Raw genomic sequence first — 17,396 nt, forward strand, 5'->3', positions numbered from 1 at the left:
AAGGACCAAGTGCTTGTTCTTTTCTTGATGTTTTTCTCAGGGTTGAGGCTGGTGAGGTGCCAACATGGTTTTGGTATCTCTGAGGAGATAGCCATGTCCTGCTAGAGCCAATCAGTTGGAAAATAGTGATGTTCCTATCTAACATACCTGAAGACATTTTTCGATTTTTTAATGTTGTGTGTGCATATGTGTTCCATAAAATAAATGCACGTGTGGCACATCTAATTTTTTAAAACTGCCTGATTCATGAGGCAAAGCAGTCAACTGAAATGGCATTATTCACTGGTGGGTACAATCCATAGTTCTGAATGGTTCTAAAGTACTTACAAAACTAGGGGGCACTGTTGCTTTGCTTCTGCAGTGTTGCTAAAGTTCTGGTAGTGAAAAATTCAAAACTTTAACAAAACTTTCAACATTTTGTTACAAATGGCAGTTCCTAATTGGTTCTGTCATAAAAATTGCCAGTAATGAAATAATAATGACATTTTGTTAGGGTTCTGAAATTTTCACCACCAGAACTTCAGCAACACTGTAGAAGCAAAGCACCAGCGCCCCCTAGTTTTGTAAGTACTTTAGAACCATTTAGAACCATGGATTGCCCATGCCTAGTGGGTATGGTTGCCAATTGCATTGTGAAGGCACAGCGTATGAAGGTGGAAAGATGTACTCAAGAGGCAGGACACAAGAAATTATTATTCTTACTATTATTATTTGTATGCCACTTTTCTGTCTTAAAAGAGACTCAAAGTGGCTAGAAAGAACAATTAGGGTGCATCTACACTGTAGAATGAATGCACTTTGACTCCACTTTAACTCCCATGGCTCAATGCTGTGGGATCTTGGGAGTTGTAGTTTTGCAAGGTCTTTAGCCTTCTCTGCCGAAGCACTGGTGTTTTGGCAAAATAGTATTGAGCCATGGGAGTTCAAATGATGTCAGACTGCACTGATTCTACAGCATAGATGCACCCTTACTCTTGATTTTCACATACAAACATGCAGATTTAATTTAATTGCCTGTCTGTATGGGACCAATGTACACTAAGAATAGTTTTGGTAGAGATGTTTCATGGAAATTGGTGTGCCATTCAGGCAGTTTCCATATGTTTTCCTCACAACAACTTTGTGAGATAGATCAGACAAAATGGAAGCAATTGTTCCAATGCCACTTGGTGAAATGTGCGAGTAAATTTTTGCCAGAGCTTGGATGAATTCTTCTTTTGAATGATAGCTCCTAGAATCATGCAGTCAGCTAGAGATACTGGGAACTGTTCTTCAAAAAAAGTCACTTCCTCAAGCTCTAGCCTGTTCGTAAGCACTTTGGGGGATCCGGATACACACTGTCTCAGGGATGTTTATGTGGCCCATTGTTTGCCCTTGCTTTCTGCCTCCTAACACCCCGAACCCGTTGTCTTTCTTCTGACACAGGGAAGACATCCAGTTGAAGGCACCTCACAGTAAAATTAATGGACAGCCCAAAGGGATTTCCCGAGTGGAATGCCGGCTGGGCTCCACGTCGAGCTCCCAGGGTGCCCCCGTCAGTCCCGCTCGACACGCAAATGTTAAGAAAGTGTCCGGAGTGGGTGGAACCACATACGAAATTTCAGTATAAGAAAATCCATCGACTTAAGAGCCATCCGCAAACCCAGCCGCCAAAGCTAGGTGCACTGTGAAGATTCAGAGAATAAGGCCAATGAGAAGACAAGCTGATGGCGTCCTTTCTATATTGTTTCATGGTGGTTGGGACATTCCCCCGCCCTACCCTTCGTCTTTTAAAGACTAACACTCTTGGAGTTTCTTTCTCTCTTTGTTTCTTTGGCCCAAACCAGCTGCAGCCTTATTCTTCGAGGAATCGACTTTGTACAGCTCTTTTGAGACTCTCTGGAACGGACAGAAGGGGACTGGCCACGCTGTCTGCTGAACCACGGCATCACCAATGTTTGGACATCGATTTAGATTTTGCGAAAGAGAATGAGAAAAGTCGCCGTGTGTTTGTCTCTGTCCGCCGAAGCCTGCCGTGTCGATGTTGACGTGCTGTGGTCAAAATGACAGCTTGTCCAGACTTTAAGCGTTTCCCCTTAAACCCTCGAGGTTTGGTGGCCAATCATAATGAAGATTTTTCTTTTTCCAGCCCATCATGATAAAAGATCAGATCACTTGGAGGAAGTCCATTATCCCAGCCTTTTGTAGATGCTGCCACCCCCCTTTTCCAGAGCAGTGTCTGATCCATTTCAAATGTGGAAGGAGAATCCCATACACACTCCTTTGTGCATAGACATCTCTTTCTTCTGTTGGAATGAATGGAGAAGTCCGCATATATAGGAAGGTCAAAGAGTATAGTATGTGTCAAAGAGAATGCCAAATAATCCCTCTTCAGATAAAAGAAACCAGTGAGCCTTTGAAATGTTGTCCGTTCTTTTAGAGATCATTCTACGGGCAATGGAAGGAAAAGAGTCTGATTTTGCAATTGTTATTCCTTGCTGTTTGTATAAAAGTACGCACACAACAGGAGTTTGTCCTATGCCGTGAGAGTTGTCACACAGTTAAGGAACGTCTGTTTCACCTTGGACTGATTGAGATGGATTTTTAAAAGCCTACTGTGCTCAAAAAAGGGGGAGGCGACTCAATATTCAGATGGTATTATTATTATTATTATTATTATTATTATTATTATTATTATTATGAATCACCCTCCTTCCTTCTCGTCTGCTATTGGAGATGGGCTGAAAAGTGGTGTATCATCTTGCACTGGCGCAATGTGTATAATCGCAACGTAAAGTATTCTGATCTGTTGAAATCTACAGTGTGTGTGTGTGTGCAAATGTGCGTGAGTGTCAGATTGTGTGTGTGATTGCCAAGCGCAGGCTTGTAGGAGATCTGTGTCGCTGCCTGCCTGACTTGCAGTGAGTTTTCTGTGAGCCCTCAATATTATGAGACAGCTATGTTCCAATGCTTGTGTTCACTCTTTATCTAATTCGCTTTGTGAGAATCTGAAGGCAAACATCCCCAAGCAAGTGGTTTACAAAATTTCTAAAATGTATATTCTCCTGGACATGGGGAGGTTTGGTTTTTCTCCCCTCTTGATGGATACAAATGCGAATGCTTTGGCAGAGCAGGTCAAGAAAAGTAAGAGATAAAAGTATAGCATCTAGGCACTTGATCCTTAACATGATTGCCTTAAAAATGTCTTTGTACATATGATCGACTTCTTTGTGTAAATTGCCCTCCCAATGCAATTTGAAAAGTGACATTTCAAGGTATCCGAATGCCTAGTGTTTAATTTTGTCACAATTTCATTTTAGCCCATATCCATTGCCGCAAGATGTGAGCTGGTGTGTGTACGTGTGTGCTTTTTCAGAAATGTTATTGAGTGCTGGAGGCTGATTTGGATTGAAACTTCAGTGTTGGAGGCCACTTGATTCTGCAGTTAAGAGCAGTCATTCCTCAGGGGTTCCTATTTACTCTCGGAAGGAAACAAACATCGAACTGTGGGGTAAATGTCAGCTGGAGGAGTCAAGTAATCAGATAAATACAGGGTGAAAGTTGAACTTCTTCCCTTAGCAGAGAGGTTTAGTAAAGTTGCATTCTAATGTTCAGTGTGATCCTCTTTCCAGCCCCCTGGAATCCCCTAGGTCCCCCCTCGGGGGTTGATAAGGGCGGGGTAGAAATGCGTGAAATAGGTACTCAGGCTTGCTTCCTCATATTTTGATGGCTCTCCGGCTATTGCATTGCTTTCACCTCATTTCAAAAGGTTGAAACACCTCTTCTAAGTCTCAGTTACTGGCTGTAAAAAAATCAAAGCTAAAATATGTGGTTACTTTAGGTCCTGTCCTCTTACCTTTGAGAATTTCTCTGCAATTGAATTTGCCTCTTGGATTGTTTTCTACCCCTGGTTTCAACTCATATTGTTGGTCATTGACCACAGCCAGCTTCCTGCACTCACAGACTCATAAATTTGTGGAGTTGGAAGAGATCCCAGAGGCCATCCAGTCCAACTCCTTTCTTCCATGCAGAAAAGGCACAATCAAAGCACTCCTGCCAGATAGCCATCCAGCCTCTGTTCAAAAGCCTCCAAAGAAGGAGTCTCCACCAGACTCCAAGGCAGAGATGTCTACTGTTGAACAGCTCTTCTTATAGTCAGGAAGTTCTTCATAATGTACAGGCGGAATCTCTTTCCCTGTCATTTGAACCTATGCCTCCATTGAGTCCTAGTCTCCAGGGCAGCAGAAAGGAAGCCTGCTCCCTCCTCCTTATGACTTCCTTTCAGATATTGAAACATGGGTCTCATGTCTCCTCTCACTCTTCTCTTCTGCAGCTAAACAGATACTGTACTCTTCTGGTGCAGCCCAAAAACCTATTGGCTTTTTGAGCTGCTGCCATTTTACCATTTTCTCTTAGGCAATCCCTCGTAGCTCGAGGATATTGTCTTCCAGATGTGGTGTCTTGGAGGTGGGTCTGTAGGTAGCTGTGGAGCCCTATTCTTGATCCGCATGTTCTCCCGCAGTGAGGACATGGTTTTCCAGATGGAAGGTGGTCCCAGTCAGGGTTGGCTTGACGTGCCTTCCTCGTGGCACGTTTCTCCCTTTTGTCCTCCATTCGTGCCTCTTCAAATTCTACAGCACTGCTGGTCACAGCTGACCTCCAGCTAGAGCTCCCAAGTGCCAGGGTTTCCCAGTTCTCGGTGTCTATGCTACAGTTTTTAAGGTTGGCTTTGAGCCCATCTTTAAATCTCTTTTCCTGTCCTCCAACATTCTGTTTTCCATTCTTGAGTTCAGAGTAGAGCAACTACTATGGGAGATGGTGATCGGGCATTCAGACAACATGGCCGGTCAGGCGGAGTTAATGGCGGAGGACCATCGCTTTAATGCTGGTAGCCTTTGCTTCTTCCAGCATGCTGACATTTGTCCATCTGTCTTCCCAAGAGATTTGCAGGATTTTTTTGGAGGCAACGCTGATAGAATCATTCTAGGAGTTGCATGTGACGTCTGTAGATAGTCCATGTTTCGCAGGCATATGGTTTATAAAGCTATTGGGAGGTCAATAGCTTTATAAACAAGCACCTTGGTATCCCTACGGATGTCCCGGTCCTCAAACACTCTGTGCTTCAGTCGGAAAAATGCTGCAGAGCTCAGGCGGTGTTATATTTAGGTGTCAATGTTGACTTTTGTGGAGAGGTGGCTGCTAAGGTAGTGGAAACGGTCAACATTTTCTAATATTACACCATTAAGCTGTATTTCTGGCATTGGAGAGGGATTGGCTGGTGACTGCTGGAAGAGCACTTTACTCAATGTTCAATGAGAGGCCGAGCTTCTCATATGCTTCTGCAAAGGTGTTTAAGAGTGGCCTGTAGGTCTTCTTCTGAGTGCGCACAGACGACATTGTCATCAGCATATTGGATTGTTGTGACCTTGGTTTTGGCTTTCAGTCTGCTGAGGTTAAATAGCTTGCCATCTGTCCAGTAGATGATTCCCACTCCGTACTGTACGTTTTGAGCTGCTGCATCCCATTGTTGGCTCATGTTCAACTTGTTGTCCACTAAGACTCCAATATTTTTTTCACATGTGACTTTGTTGTCGAGCCAGACATCACCCACCTTGTATCTGTACATTTTGATTTTTTTCTCTCTAAGTGTAGTATCTTACATTTCTCGTACAGTGTTATCTCGGTAGAGGATCTTGGATGATCTGTGACTTGGATGGAATTCCACCCTTTCCTCCCCACCATCCTATAGAAAATGCTTCCTCTGAATTTTGAATGTTGGGAGGAAGCCAATGGCACAAACAGTCACTCTAGAAGAGGGATTTCCCTCAGGGACACAGCAGGAGAAGAACAGATTAGATGTCCCCTCCCAAGACTGGTTCTATGTCCCATTCATGTTCAGAGTCCTGCTCAACTGATCTCCTTTGCACTTTCAAAGACCTCCGCAGATTAGGAGCAAAGAGTCATTTAACACAGGCATGGGGTTAAAAGAGCATCCCTTTCCATTTTCTTCAACTGTTTGCTCCCAAATATTTTGGTTTCCAGATGATTTTTATGTATGGAAAGATCATCGTAAGAGCTTAAAGAACACTTTTTTAAATTGCAGGGGTTGTAAGGCTCTCTGTAGGAGCTCTTGAAGCTGTTTCATGGCAATGATAGAAGACTTTATATGTTGATGATGAAGCATCCCTTTCTGTCATTGATGTGTTTGCAGACTGGTACACGTGTGTGGTCTGAATAATGATGGAGCAAGGATTTTGGGGGATGTGGTGCCACTGTGTACCATTTCTAATTGACTGTGGCCATATAATTCAATTTGAAACTGGAGTAGAACTGTCAAATCAGGGGCATTAAAGGAACCCCCGATGGGTTAAACCCTTGTGCTGGCAGGACTACTGACTGAAAGGTTGGAGGTTTGAATCTAGGGAACAGGGTGAGCTCCTGTCTGTCAGCTCCAGCTTCTCATGCAGGGACATGAGAAAAGCCTCCCACAGGATGGTAGAACATCTGGGCGCCCCCCGACAACGTCCTTGCAGACAGCCCATTCTCTCACACCATAAGCGACTTGCGCTCCTGAGACGAAAAAAGTGGCATTAATTAAGACTTTGGCAATTCATTCAATACATCTCTTCTTGTTGAGACTAGCAATTGGATTTAAGCTGGTGAAAACTAGTGCCTTTTTCGCAGTAAGGGTCACAGCCATGTGGTTGGGCAGCTTGATCCTAAAGGCATCTGGATGAAAGACCACCAGCAAAATCTTCAGTGTTTTCATTAATTCTAATCAGGCCCAAACCATTGGTGTTGCTAGTATGATCATAGCATTTCGTCCCACACAAAGAGATTTTCAAAGTTCGCTGTGGTTCTTATTGGCTGCCTCTCCAATTTTTGTGCTTTGAAACCAAACAAAGCAGCGACAACAAGGAATCCCCCAGGCCTGGCATCTCCAACAGTGACACGTTTCATGAGTTAGAAGCTTTCCTGATCCAGATCCAGCTGCTGCTCTACAGGAGTATTGATTGATGTTCAGAGAACAAACCATAGGATTCCAATCTTGCTTTGCTTTGGTTACTCATTTGCTTCCAATTTAACACGATAATATTGGCCTTCAAAAACTCCTAAATGGCTTCAGCAAGTTAATTCAGACACAGCCTGCTCCAAAATGGAATGGCCTGGCCTTGGGAATTGGTGACAAGGTTTTTTTTTGGCTGCGAGATCAGACAAGTGGGCAGGAAAGAACCACCTTGGAGGTGTTACCAGTCTTCCTTTTTATTTTGTAGCATGATGAATAGTAAATGGGGAATGTTGGAGGAACGCGAGCTTTTCATTAGAGCAACCGCTGTTTTCCTGATGTGTTCCCTGGGGTTTGATCTCTGTTGCCTTTGGTTTTCCACCTGTTGTTGCTTGTTACTGCTTTTGACGGAGGCGTTAGTTTCTGTTTGGTTTTCTCATTTCTGACAAGGCGTTTTAGCTGTTGCATAGCATGGACTATACTGGCTGCAGAATGATAGGAGCTAGAGTTCACAAAGGTACCTCTTCTCCATTCTCTGATAAACTGGTACAAATCTATACCCGCCAATGTGGGGCCCATCTACACTGCTATATAAGGCAGTTTGAACTGCATTATAATGGTCATTGTAGACTCATATGATGCAGACAGAACTACATTGAACTGGATTATATGAGTCTAAACTGCCATATAATCCAGTTCAATACATTCTGAAACTGCATTAAATGGCATTGTAGATGGGGCCTTAGAAACAAGACCCAACAAATTCAGAGATTTAGGCAGAGATTTAGTGTGTATTACGGGAGTGGGGAACTTTCCCACTTATCTTGGGCCCCATCTACAGTGCCATATAATGTAGATAGAAACTGCATTATATGGTCAGTGTAGACTCATATAATGCAGTTCACTGAAGTTAAACTGCATTATATGAGTCTACAAACTTTAGTATTTCACAATATTGGCCCTCATATAATTTGGCAGGAATGAATCAATCTATTTCTTGCTCACGCCACTTCCACATATCACTAAACATATTTTCTTTCCAAATACTCATTAGCATTTTGACCCTTTCCTTTTTTCTGGAGCCGAGGGTTACACCATAACATTCCGAGAGGGGCAACATCTGACAGACAATGTAATCCCATTCAGAACATTCCTCAGGCCAGCAGTAGTAAGAATGCTTTATTTCAGAGTCGATTACAGTGCAATTCCCTAAGCATCATTACAACTATCACTTTCCCAGTGCTGGAGCTTAGAGGATTTTTTAACACAATGTGGTGTGGGAGCCAGCATCAAGCAGTGGTTTGAGTGGTTGTAATCCTGCTCTGCTGTGGAACCCTACTAGGTGACTAGGGCAAGCCATCCTCAACCCCGTTTGAAGGAATTTAGCCAAGAAACCCCTATATTAGAGTTGAACCAAGGTCATCATATGTCGGAAATGACTTGAAGGCACACAACGACAGAACAAATCCATACGTAAGCAAATGAATGTCTGGGCAAAGGGTCTGCACAGAGAGAGGGGCAAGAAAGACAACAGCCATTTCACTCACCCATATGCCACTTTTTTGCTTCAGTTGTGAATCAAAGGAGCTGAATGGCAGGCTGCCTTCATTAGCTTCCTAGGGAAGTATGAAGAAATATCTGTCAGATGGTAGTAGCACATGGAAGGTAAAGACACAGCTGTAGTCGGCTAACTTTGCATGCTGTCTACTAGTAAAGTGTACATTCTTTAATGCTCAAAACATAGAAAAAAACAACATTTCCCCCTCAATGAGATAGGAAGAGAAAAGGGAAAGTAGCATCCGGGTTTTTTAAATTACCTGATCACACCTCCACCCTCTATAAAACATGTTATGTATTTGCATGTGGGGTGGAGAGAGGATTTCAAAAGCATTTGTTGCCGACTTTAATTAGCTGTCCTGCCAGTGAGAAAGAGGACAAAACCTGGACGTATTGGGAAGGTGTATAATGAGGTTAAGACAAGTCCATGCACAGACAAATGCCAAACAATTGCATGTTAAATCCAGACATGAGACTCCTCTGGGATGGGAAGATATATTTCATATTAATAGGCTTATGGCAGTGCCAGGTTTTATTCCTCTTCTTCGTTGAGGTTTGCATTTCAATGGCCTGAATAGCCTAGAGACAGCCGTAAATTATTCAAATCTTCCTGGAAATCAGCATCTGCAGATTAGCATAACCCGAAAATTACTACAGCTGTACCTGGCTTTGGCCTATTTCTGTCTAATGTCCTGATTTTAAATGCATTGTCTTGTGAGCTAAAAACAAAGAGTTCAGTACATCTCGGCAACTGTTATTCGGTCGGCGTGTCAGTTTGCAACCCAGAGAGTTCGCTTTGTTTTTTTTTTTAAAAAATTGCCACTGCAATGGGGGAATTGCAGTAGCAAGAAAAACAATAAGTCCAGAGGGGAACAGACAAGAACAGGCATCCATGTCCCTTCTCCCAAGCCAGTTCTAGGTTGAAAGTTAAGGAATTTTGTGGTTGCAATCCGATACCTTTCGTCAGACCCTACACTCTAGATCACTCGTGAGCAAGAGGTTCAGGGCATGCTGTGTGATGGGAAAACATAGTTTCTTAAAACAATTGCAGACGGATACGGAAATAGGATGGGTACCTTTCACCCCATCTGAACAAGGCAATTGGGCTTTGGTTTGGTTAAGCTTGTCCCAGCCAAGTTTATTTATTTATTTATTTATTTTATTACTGCGCTTGTATACCGCCGTTTCTCAGCCTAAATTGGCGACTCAACGCGGTTTACAACACTACAACAATCAACAATATTCAGTTTAAAAAGCATAAAAAAACAACATACACAATACACAATATTGGGCCACCAATAATAATCCAATGCATCTCTTAACTAGAACCGCAATCCAATTTCGTCGTCCATGGTTACCAATCCTTAATCATCAAATACATTGCACCGGCTTAACCGAATGCTTGTTCGAACATCCATGTCTGAAGATTGGGATGATTTGATTAACCTGGTACCAGTTTGTGCCATTGAAAACTGACAATAACATGGGGAATTTAGGAACGGAAGGAACAAGAATGGAAGAGGATCAAATGAATTGCTGCTCCTCTTTTCCTCATTCTTCTCTTACTGGCCACTTTTCAGATAGTGGCTGGAGGAAGGGGTATCCAGCAATGCAAACATCCATATACAGTTCTCATACATACACAATTGCCCTCTGGATAGCTGACTTGACATCGCTTTCCAAACTGAGTGTTGCGACACGGTGTGTCAGCTGCAGTGTGTAGGTGTGTCACGTGAACGTAACAAGAAACGACAACTATCTTAGAAATGTATGTTATCTAAAAATATATATATTTTAAAAATGAAAGATTTACATGAAATGTGTTGTGTCCCCATACATTTCATGATAACAGTTTATGTATGTGTCCATATCTCTTCTAAGGAATTGGTTTAACCTCCAGTTTGCCAGTAAAACTGAATTACTGTGTCACAAAATGATGCATATCTAAAATGTGTCAAACGTTTGGAAAGCTTTGGCATAGAGACTTAAGGAAGCAGTCCAATTCAAGCACAAACAATTCCCTTTCCCATTTCTGAACCCTGTACTCACAGGAGGTTGGAATTAGGGTTGTGCATTCAGGGTAAACCTTGATCCGTTTCGTGTCCTGGGTTTCAGTGGGCACCTGATCTGTTTTTTGGGAGCCTCCCAAAATTGAGAGGGCAGATATCTGTTTTTGCTCTTTGGTGCCAAAAGATCCATTTTCTATTGGCCCATTTGGGGGGGGGGGAGCTTCCCACCAAGGCCCCCTTCCCGGCATGCGCTTTAAGGAGGCTTCTTCTTACCTGCTGCTGTTTCTACTCTAGAGGAGGCAGTCGGCTGTAGACACTGGCAGGTACGGGCACTTCTGGGCCTACACGCCACACACGCACTCTCTCTCCAAGGAGAATGTGTGTAGTGTGCAGGAGCGCCCGCACCTGCCAGTGCCTGCAGCCGAGTGCCTCTTACTCTAGAGTAAGAGGTGCTTGGCTGCAGGCACTGGCAGGCGGAGGCGATCATAGACCCCCCTCCACACACGCACACACACGCACACACACGCACTCTCCTTTGAAAGAGTGTGTGTGTGTGGCGCACAGGCCCAGAGCACCTGCGCCGCTAGTGCCTGCAGCCAAGCGCCTCTTACTCTGTGATGCCGAAAAGCAGGCCAGGAGTCGGGACCCATCCTGTCTGTTTTTGTGTTGACCAGATTTTCATACCAGGAGGGGCGTTCCTGTTCTGTGCTCCCAAAGAAACAAAAGGCACGAAAGAAGCAAAGGAAATGGGAGAAACTAATTCTGCGCACAACTCTAATTGGAATGAGTGACTCCCTTCCAAGTCTATTGTGTCGTGAAATAGGTCTTAAAATACTCTTGGATTCTAGTTTGATCAATGAAATGAAGTTGCTTCTTGGGTAAAGCAGAACACAGTGTGCCCAAAGTGTCATGTCTATTGCCCCTCTTTATTCCGCCATCTTTGCAAAGGATCTTTTCTTGTGATCGAAGGCAGAATGAGAACGTAACAGAAGATCCATAGCAGGTAATCGTGTTTTGTCATAGCATTCTTGGTTTCTTGTGCTTTTCCTTTGCCGTCCAATTTTAATATTAAGCTGTGAATGCTTGTGCTGAAATCTCATGTTCGGAATAGCAGTCATTCTGCATTATAGATCCAAGTTCCCTGCTGCCGACTACGAAGACTGTCATTTCATTTCATCTCTGGCAAACTGCAGTTTTATACCTTGAATTAGTGGTATGGCTTTTTAAAAAAGATGTCGAGATTTCTGGTGTTACAATGATTTTATATTTGCAACAAGCAAAAGGAGAAGAGGGGTTCATTTTGGTTGATGTTTATTTTTTTAACTTAAAGCCTTAACATTTTACTTCTTTGTCAGAATTAGCAATGGAGAGGGACGATGTCGAGCGACACCACCTGCTATATTTCTGCTCAGGTTTAATACCAGCATGAACTCTTGCAGGCTTCAAAAACCTGTCAGCGAAGACAAAGAGAAGGGCTTTTGCGGTGATAAGGGAGGGAAATCAGAGCATTCCTTCGGGAAGTATATTTTTTACAGGAAGGGCTGACAAAGGATCAGCAAGATTTCCAGAGGTTTCAAAGAGATTCCCAAGGCCTTTATTATTTTGTATATATAAAAATAAATTAAGTAATCTTTCTTTCAGTAGATAACCTCAAGTGTAAAACAATATAAAAACTATGCAGATGTATGCTTTAATGTCGAAAACTCAATATGCAGCAAAGTTGGCTTGCTGAGAAAGCAAACCCAATGTCATGTATATATTTGCCCAGGTTTAATGTATTCTTGGGTCTGTATGGGAGCTTCTCTACGTGAGGACCACATGCCTTTAGGGTGAACCTAAGGGTGGCTGCTACAGTATTTGGATGGGTCAACACCTGAACCTAAAGATAGAGACCGAACGGGTTGAAAGATCAGAGGCAATGTTGCTATCAAGTGCACGGTTTGAGGACCTTGTCGTGGAGGTATCTTTAACAGTCTGTAGTTCACCTGTTCCACTATCTTGAATTTTTGGAATGTATTTGTGCAGGCTTTGTGGAGCTCCATCTGTAATTCTCATTTCTGTGGCTCTCAATACATATGTATATATTTTTCAGTTTTCTGAGTGCGTGTATTTTTTTAATCAGTCCAAGTTGCAGCATTTTGGCATTTGCCTTCTGACTTGTCAAGCTAGCAATTTCTGGAAAATGGAGAGAGGCAATACTCAAGGGAGTTAATCACAGATTGGCATAGAATATAAAGAGCTGCCTCACATGGAATACTATCATAGTTCATTCAAACTCAGGACCTCAGCCCACAAGGAGGGGAAGCAGGCAGTAGTGTCTTCTTCCCGTTGGGTTCCATGGCATTCCTTCTTGAAGGAAGACAGAGAATTTACTCACCCCTGCATGTTTCTAGTTAAACTATGCACTGCTGTCTCCTCTCAGAGTGCCCACATCACAGATTTTTTTTAAATTGTGCACTTGCAAAATTTCAAGGGTTTGAAATTGTGTAATTACAGCAACATTTTTAAATGAAGAAATTATTATTTACCACACCTTCCTTGTGTTTGATGAGAAATGGCAGCAGAAGGAGAATCGAACACCACTCACTGCTGCTTCCCCATACTTTTCAATTGCCTGAAAGAAAAGGACAGTGTTTCTCAACCTGTGGGTTCCCAGATGTTTTGGCCTTCAACTCCCAGAAATCCTAACAGCTGGTAAACTGGCTGGGATTTCTGGGAGTTGTGGGCCAAAACGCCTGGGGACCCACAGGTTGAGAACCACTGGAGTAGGGGAACAGACAAGATGGAGGACCAGGATCCTTCAGTATTGGCAGTGGGATGCCATGGTGATGTAGGCCTTAGCAGGCAATTGGTGGTACCAACCTCTGATGCCATCCCTGGCATTTGGAACAGTGTAGTGAAGAAACTACAGGAAATGAGGAAGAAACTGGCAGTTAATTGCATACTTGTGGGGAAATGGTGATGATGGTGATGATGAAGACACAGACTGAACATAATAATAATAATAATAATAATAATAATAATAATAATAAAGTGCAAAGGACAAAGAGTGAATACCATAAAAACACAATCCAGAGCAGAAGAGAAAACTGGCGAAAGAAGGCTCTCCATGGACAGTTCCTGGGGAAAATTGAGAGCCAAATTGACAAAGAAAAAACAAATGGAACTTTGAAAAAGGAGACAGAGGGCCTGATTCTGGCAGTCCAAGAACAAGCCATTAGAACAAATGCCATCAAAACCAGAATTGAAAAGTCAACGACAGATCCCAAATGTAGACTCTGCAAGGAAGCAGACGAAACAATAGATCACATCCTCAGCTGCTGCAAGAAGATTGCGCAGACAGACTACAAGCAGAGGCATAACACGGTTGCTCAGATGATTAATGGGAAATTGTGCCACAAACCATCTGCCTGCGACAAAGAACTGGTGGGACCACAAGCCGGAAAAAGTTACAGAGAATTAACACATCAAACTACTCTGGGACTTCCGAATTCAGACAGAGTTTTGGAGCACAATACTCCTGACCTCACGATTGTGTTAAAAACAAAGTATGGATCGTTGATGTTGCAATCCCAGGTGACAGCAGGATTGAAGAGAAACAACTGGAAAAGCTGACACAATATGAAGATTTAGAGATCAAACTGCAAAGACTCTGGCACAAGCCAGTCAAGGTGGTCCCAGAGGCGATCGGCACACTGGGTGCAGTGCCTAAAGACCTTGGCCTGCACTTAAACACAATCAGCGGTGACAAAATGACCATCTGCCAGCTGCAGAAGGCCACCTTACTGGGATCTACACGCATTATTCGCCAATACATCACACAGTTCTAGACACTTGGGAAGTGTCCGACATGTGATCTAATATAACAGCCAGCAGAGTGTCTGCTGTGGACTCATCTTGTTGTGTTTCTAATAATAATAATAATAATAATAATAATAATAATAATAATAATTTTTGTACCCCACCTCCATCTCCCCGAAGGGACTCGGGGCGGCTTACATATGGTACAGTGTGCCTAAAACAACACATAATAATAAACACATAATACAATACAAAATAAATCCGAAGGCAAATAAAACCAAGTTTAAGCTCAAAAACAGTGCCCCATAACATATGATGAGAACTGTCATAAAACATATCCAACTGTAATAGGATATGTAATATATGTAATAGTGCAATTTTTGGCTAATGAACTAGGGCATGGGATGAAAGTGCAGTGCTGTGGCATTAACTTGCAGACCATAGAAATTAGACATTCTCAAAGGCTTGTCCAAAAAATTGTTTTTTGCCACGTCTCTCTTGAAACATCTTAGTGTCTCTGGCTGCCAAAATGTCCTGCCTACTCAGGCTGTTCATGGATCTTTCTTGGTATATCAAGGTTTTCTGTTCCAATTGAGCAACAACATCTTCCTGTGCTTTGAATACATTCTTGCATCCTTCAGCTGTCCTCCAGACCTTATATTTGGTTCAGTCCTTCCTCCTGGTTTATCCTTCAGCCCTGACCTATCGTTTGGTTGTGACCATTGGCTTTTCCACACAGCCCTTGCTGCCTGGCTCCTGGCTTACATCATTCTTTTCCTTCAACCGGCTGTTGGTGATTACAACAAAAAGCCAGCTGATGTACCCATCTACACTACCATATAATGCAGTTTATCTGCATTGAACAGTATTACATGGGTCGATACTGCCATATAATGCAGTTAAACTGCATTATGAAACTGCATTATAAGGTAGTGTAGATGGGGCTTGAGAAAGGTTTCACATTGTATACTTGCTCACAGTATATTCAGGCAACGAGAAAAACTGTGATCGGCAAAGCCTGATGAGAATTCCTCTTGGCTTTGACATCTATCATATACTTGGTGATGGTCGTGCGTGGTTATTTTATAGCATCATCGTGTACAAATGAAGATGAGTACAGTCTCATCAAGCTAGCTTCTATGTCTGCTGTGAATACCTTGGTGTAGTGGGTTGAGTATCAGACTAGGACATGGGGTGATCAAGGTTTAAATCCCCATTTGACCATGAAAGCCCACTGGGTGACCTTGGGCAAATCGCATTTTCGCTACATTAGAGGAGGGCATGGGCAAATTCTCTCTGAACAAATTCTGATAAGACTTCCTTATGGTTGATGTAAGCCAAAAATTACTTGAAGATGAACAACAACAAATAACCAGACGAGTTATTCTGGGCCACCATGACACCTATCTTCACTCTGTTGCTGCACACTAGTGAAAATCCTATTGAGGCTGCCAGGCCTCCTGAATTAATACTCCTACTATGACCCAAAAAGACATGCATTTGTATCCACTCTCCCACATGCCAACAGAAGCATGTGTCTGGAAGCAGCCCTACACACACATGGTTACGCTAACCCCTGTAGACACATTTGTCCTTCGGTGCTGTTGATGTTATGGTTAGCATCTGTCAGAAGATGTGATTTGCAAAGCAGTCAAGAAAATCATGGAATAATGGAGCAAGAGGAAGATTAGGAAGCAACAACAGCAACAACAACAACATCAACAACAACGCTTTGTTTATAACCTGCCCTACCTCCCCGAAGGGACTAATGGTTGAAGAACAGACCCAGCTTGAAGAACAGACATCCAGTAAAACAGAGCTCCAAAGTTACTTTCTATCACCAGCCTGCTGTTATTTATAAATATTCCAATCTGGGTTTAGTCTATAAATAGAGGGGTAATGTATTTCTCCCATGAGAATATGAATATGATACTATTCTCCGTGTTTAATTATGGTCATGGAATTGGACAGCAAACAGAAAAGGCAGACATAAATCTGTTTTTGTGTAGGAGATAGATCAAGAAATTATAGGTTGTGCAAAAATATTACACACTGACTAAACCAAACTCTATCATGCCTAGTTTAATACTCATAATTGCCTAGTGAATTGTTGCCCATTGCCTTCCTTTGTGTACATCCTCTAAAAATATGTTTCTCCCTGAAGAAATGGCATTCAGCACAATATGGTATATTGGCTGGATGGCAATGTGGTTAAAAATATTGAAATATTGGGACAGGGGCAGCCATGAATTGCAAGGGGTGTAAATGATTTCACACATCCGATTAATCTATTTTTAACTAGGACTCCCAATTATACACTGTCTGCTTCTGTGAAATGGAGTGACGCACCACTCACATTGCAATATTAGCATGCATACAATTTATTCATGGTAAAGCCTTTACTATTGGAAGGTGCCCACTGATAAAAGGCTCAAATGGGTTGGTGTGTGGAATTATTTTAGAGTGTTGCAGAAAAGCTGAATATGTCTCCTACAAATGCCCCCCCCCCCCCCGTTCCAGATACACATAGCATCTGATTACATATAAAACTGGCACAGCTTCAGAAGTACAGAGATTAGGTTGCCCTTCTGCTGGAGTGATAAAAAAAATGAGTCGATTCTTTACCCTGTAATTCAAAGCTTTTAGACATGGTTTGACATTTTCTCAAACCTCTTGCAATGGTTTCGATGCTTTTAATGTCCATGAATTTGCAATGTAATTCATCACTCTTGGGCCCCATAAGGCTTCAAGATTGTAACAACCCATCACATCCCTTGAAATAAAGCAATTTAAAGCGATTGCGGATAGTGAGATCCGGGCCGCAGATAGTGAAACCCGAAGCGAGGATACTACGTCTTGATAAGCTGATACCGGCAGCGGGCTGCTTGTGGATCCATGCACCTGGCCAGATGAAGAAGCTACCCAATATTCCCAAATTGAGAAATCTCACCAAGTTGAAGAAGAAGCCACCAAGGTATTTTATTCAAGTCAGCTGAAATGGATGCCAGCTTGTGGTAAGCTGCTAAAGTAAGCAGAGATACCGT

General features: G+C 42.7%; 1 protein-coding gene across 2 annotated transcripts in view; it reads left to right on the forward strand.

Moving 5' to 3' along the window:
* ZDHHC8 (zinc finger DHHC-type palmitoyltransferase 8) overlaps positions 1–12,642 on the forward strand; it is a 141,671-nt gene extending 129,029 nt beyond the window's left edge. For both annotated transcript variants that reach the window (XM_060785700.2, XM_060785701.2), the window contains one exon: positions 1,426–12,642. In XM_060785700.2, the coding sequence (XP_060641683.2) occupies positions 1,426–1,609 (184 nt within the window). In that variant the 3' untranslated portion in view covers positions 1,610–12,642. The remainder of the gene's footprint in view (positions 1–1,425) is intronic.
* Positions 12,643–17,396: the final 4,754 nt, after the last annotated feature.

Source organism: Anolis sagrei, chromosome X, assembly GCF_037176765.1.
Source record: "Anolis sagrei isolate rAnoSag1 chromosome X, rAnoSag1.mat, whole genome shotgun sequence".
NCBI classification, from domain to species: Eukaryota; Metazoa; Chordata; class Lepidosauria; order Squamata; family Dactyloidae; genus Anolis; species Anolis sagrei.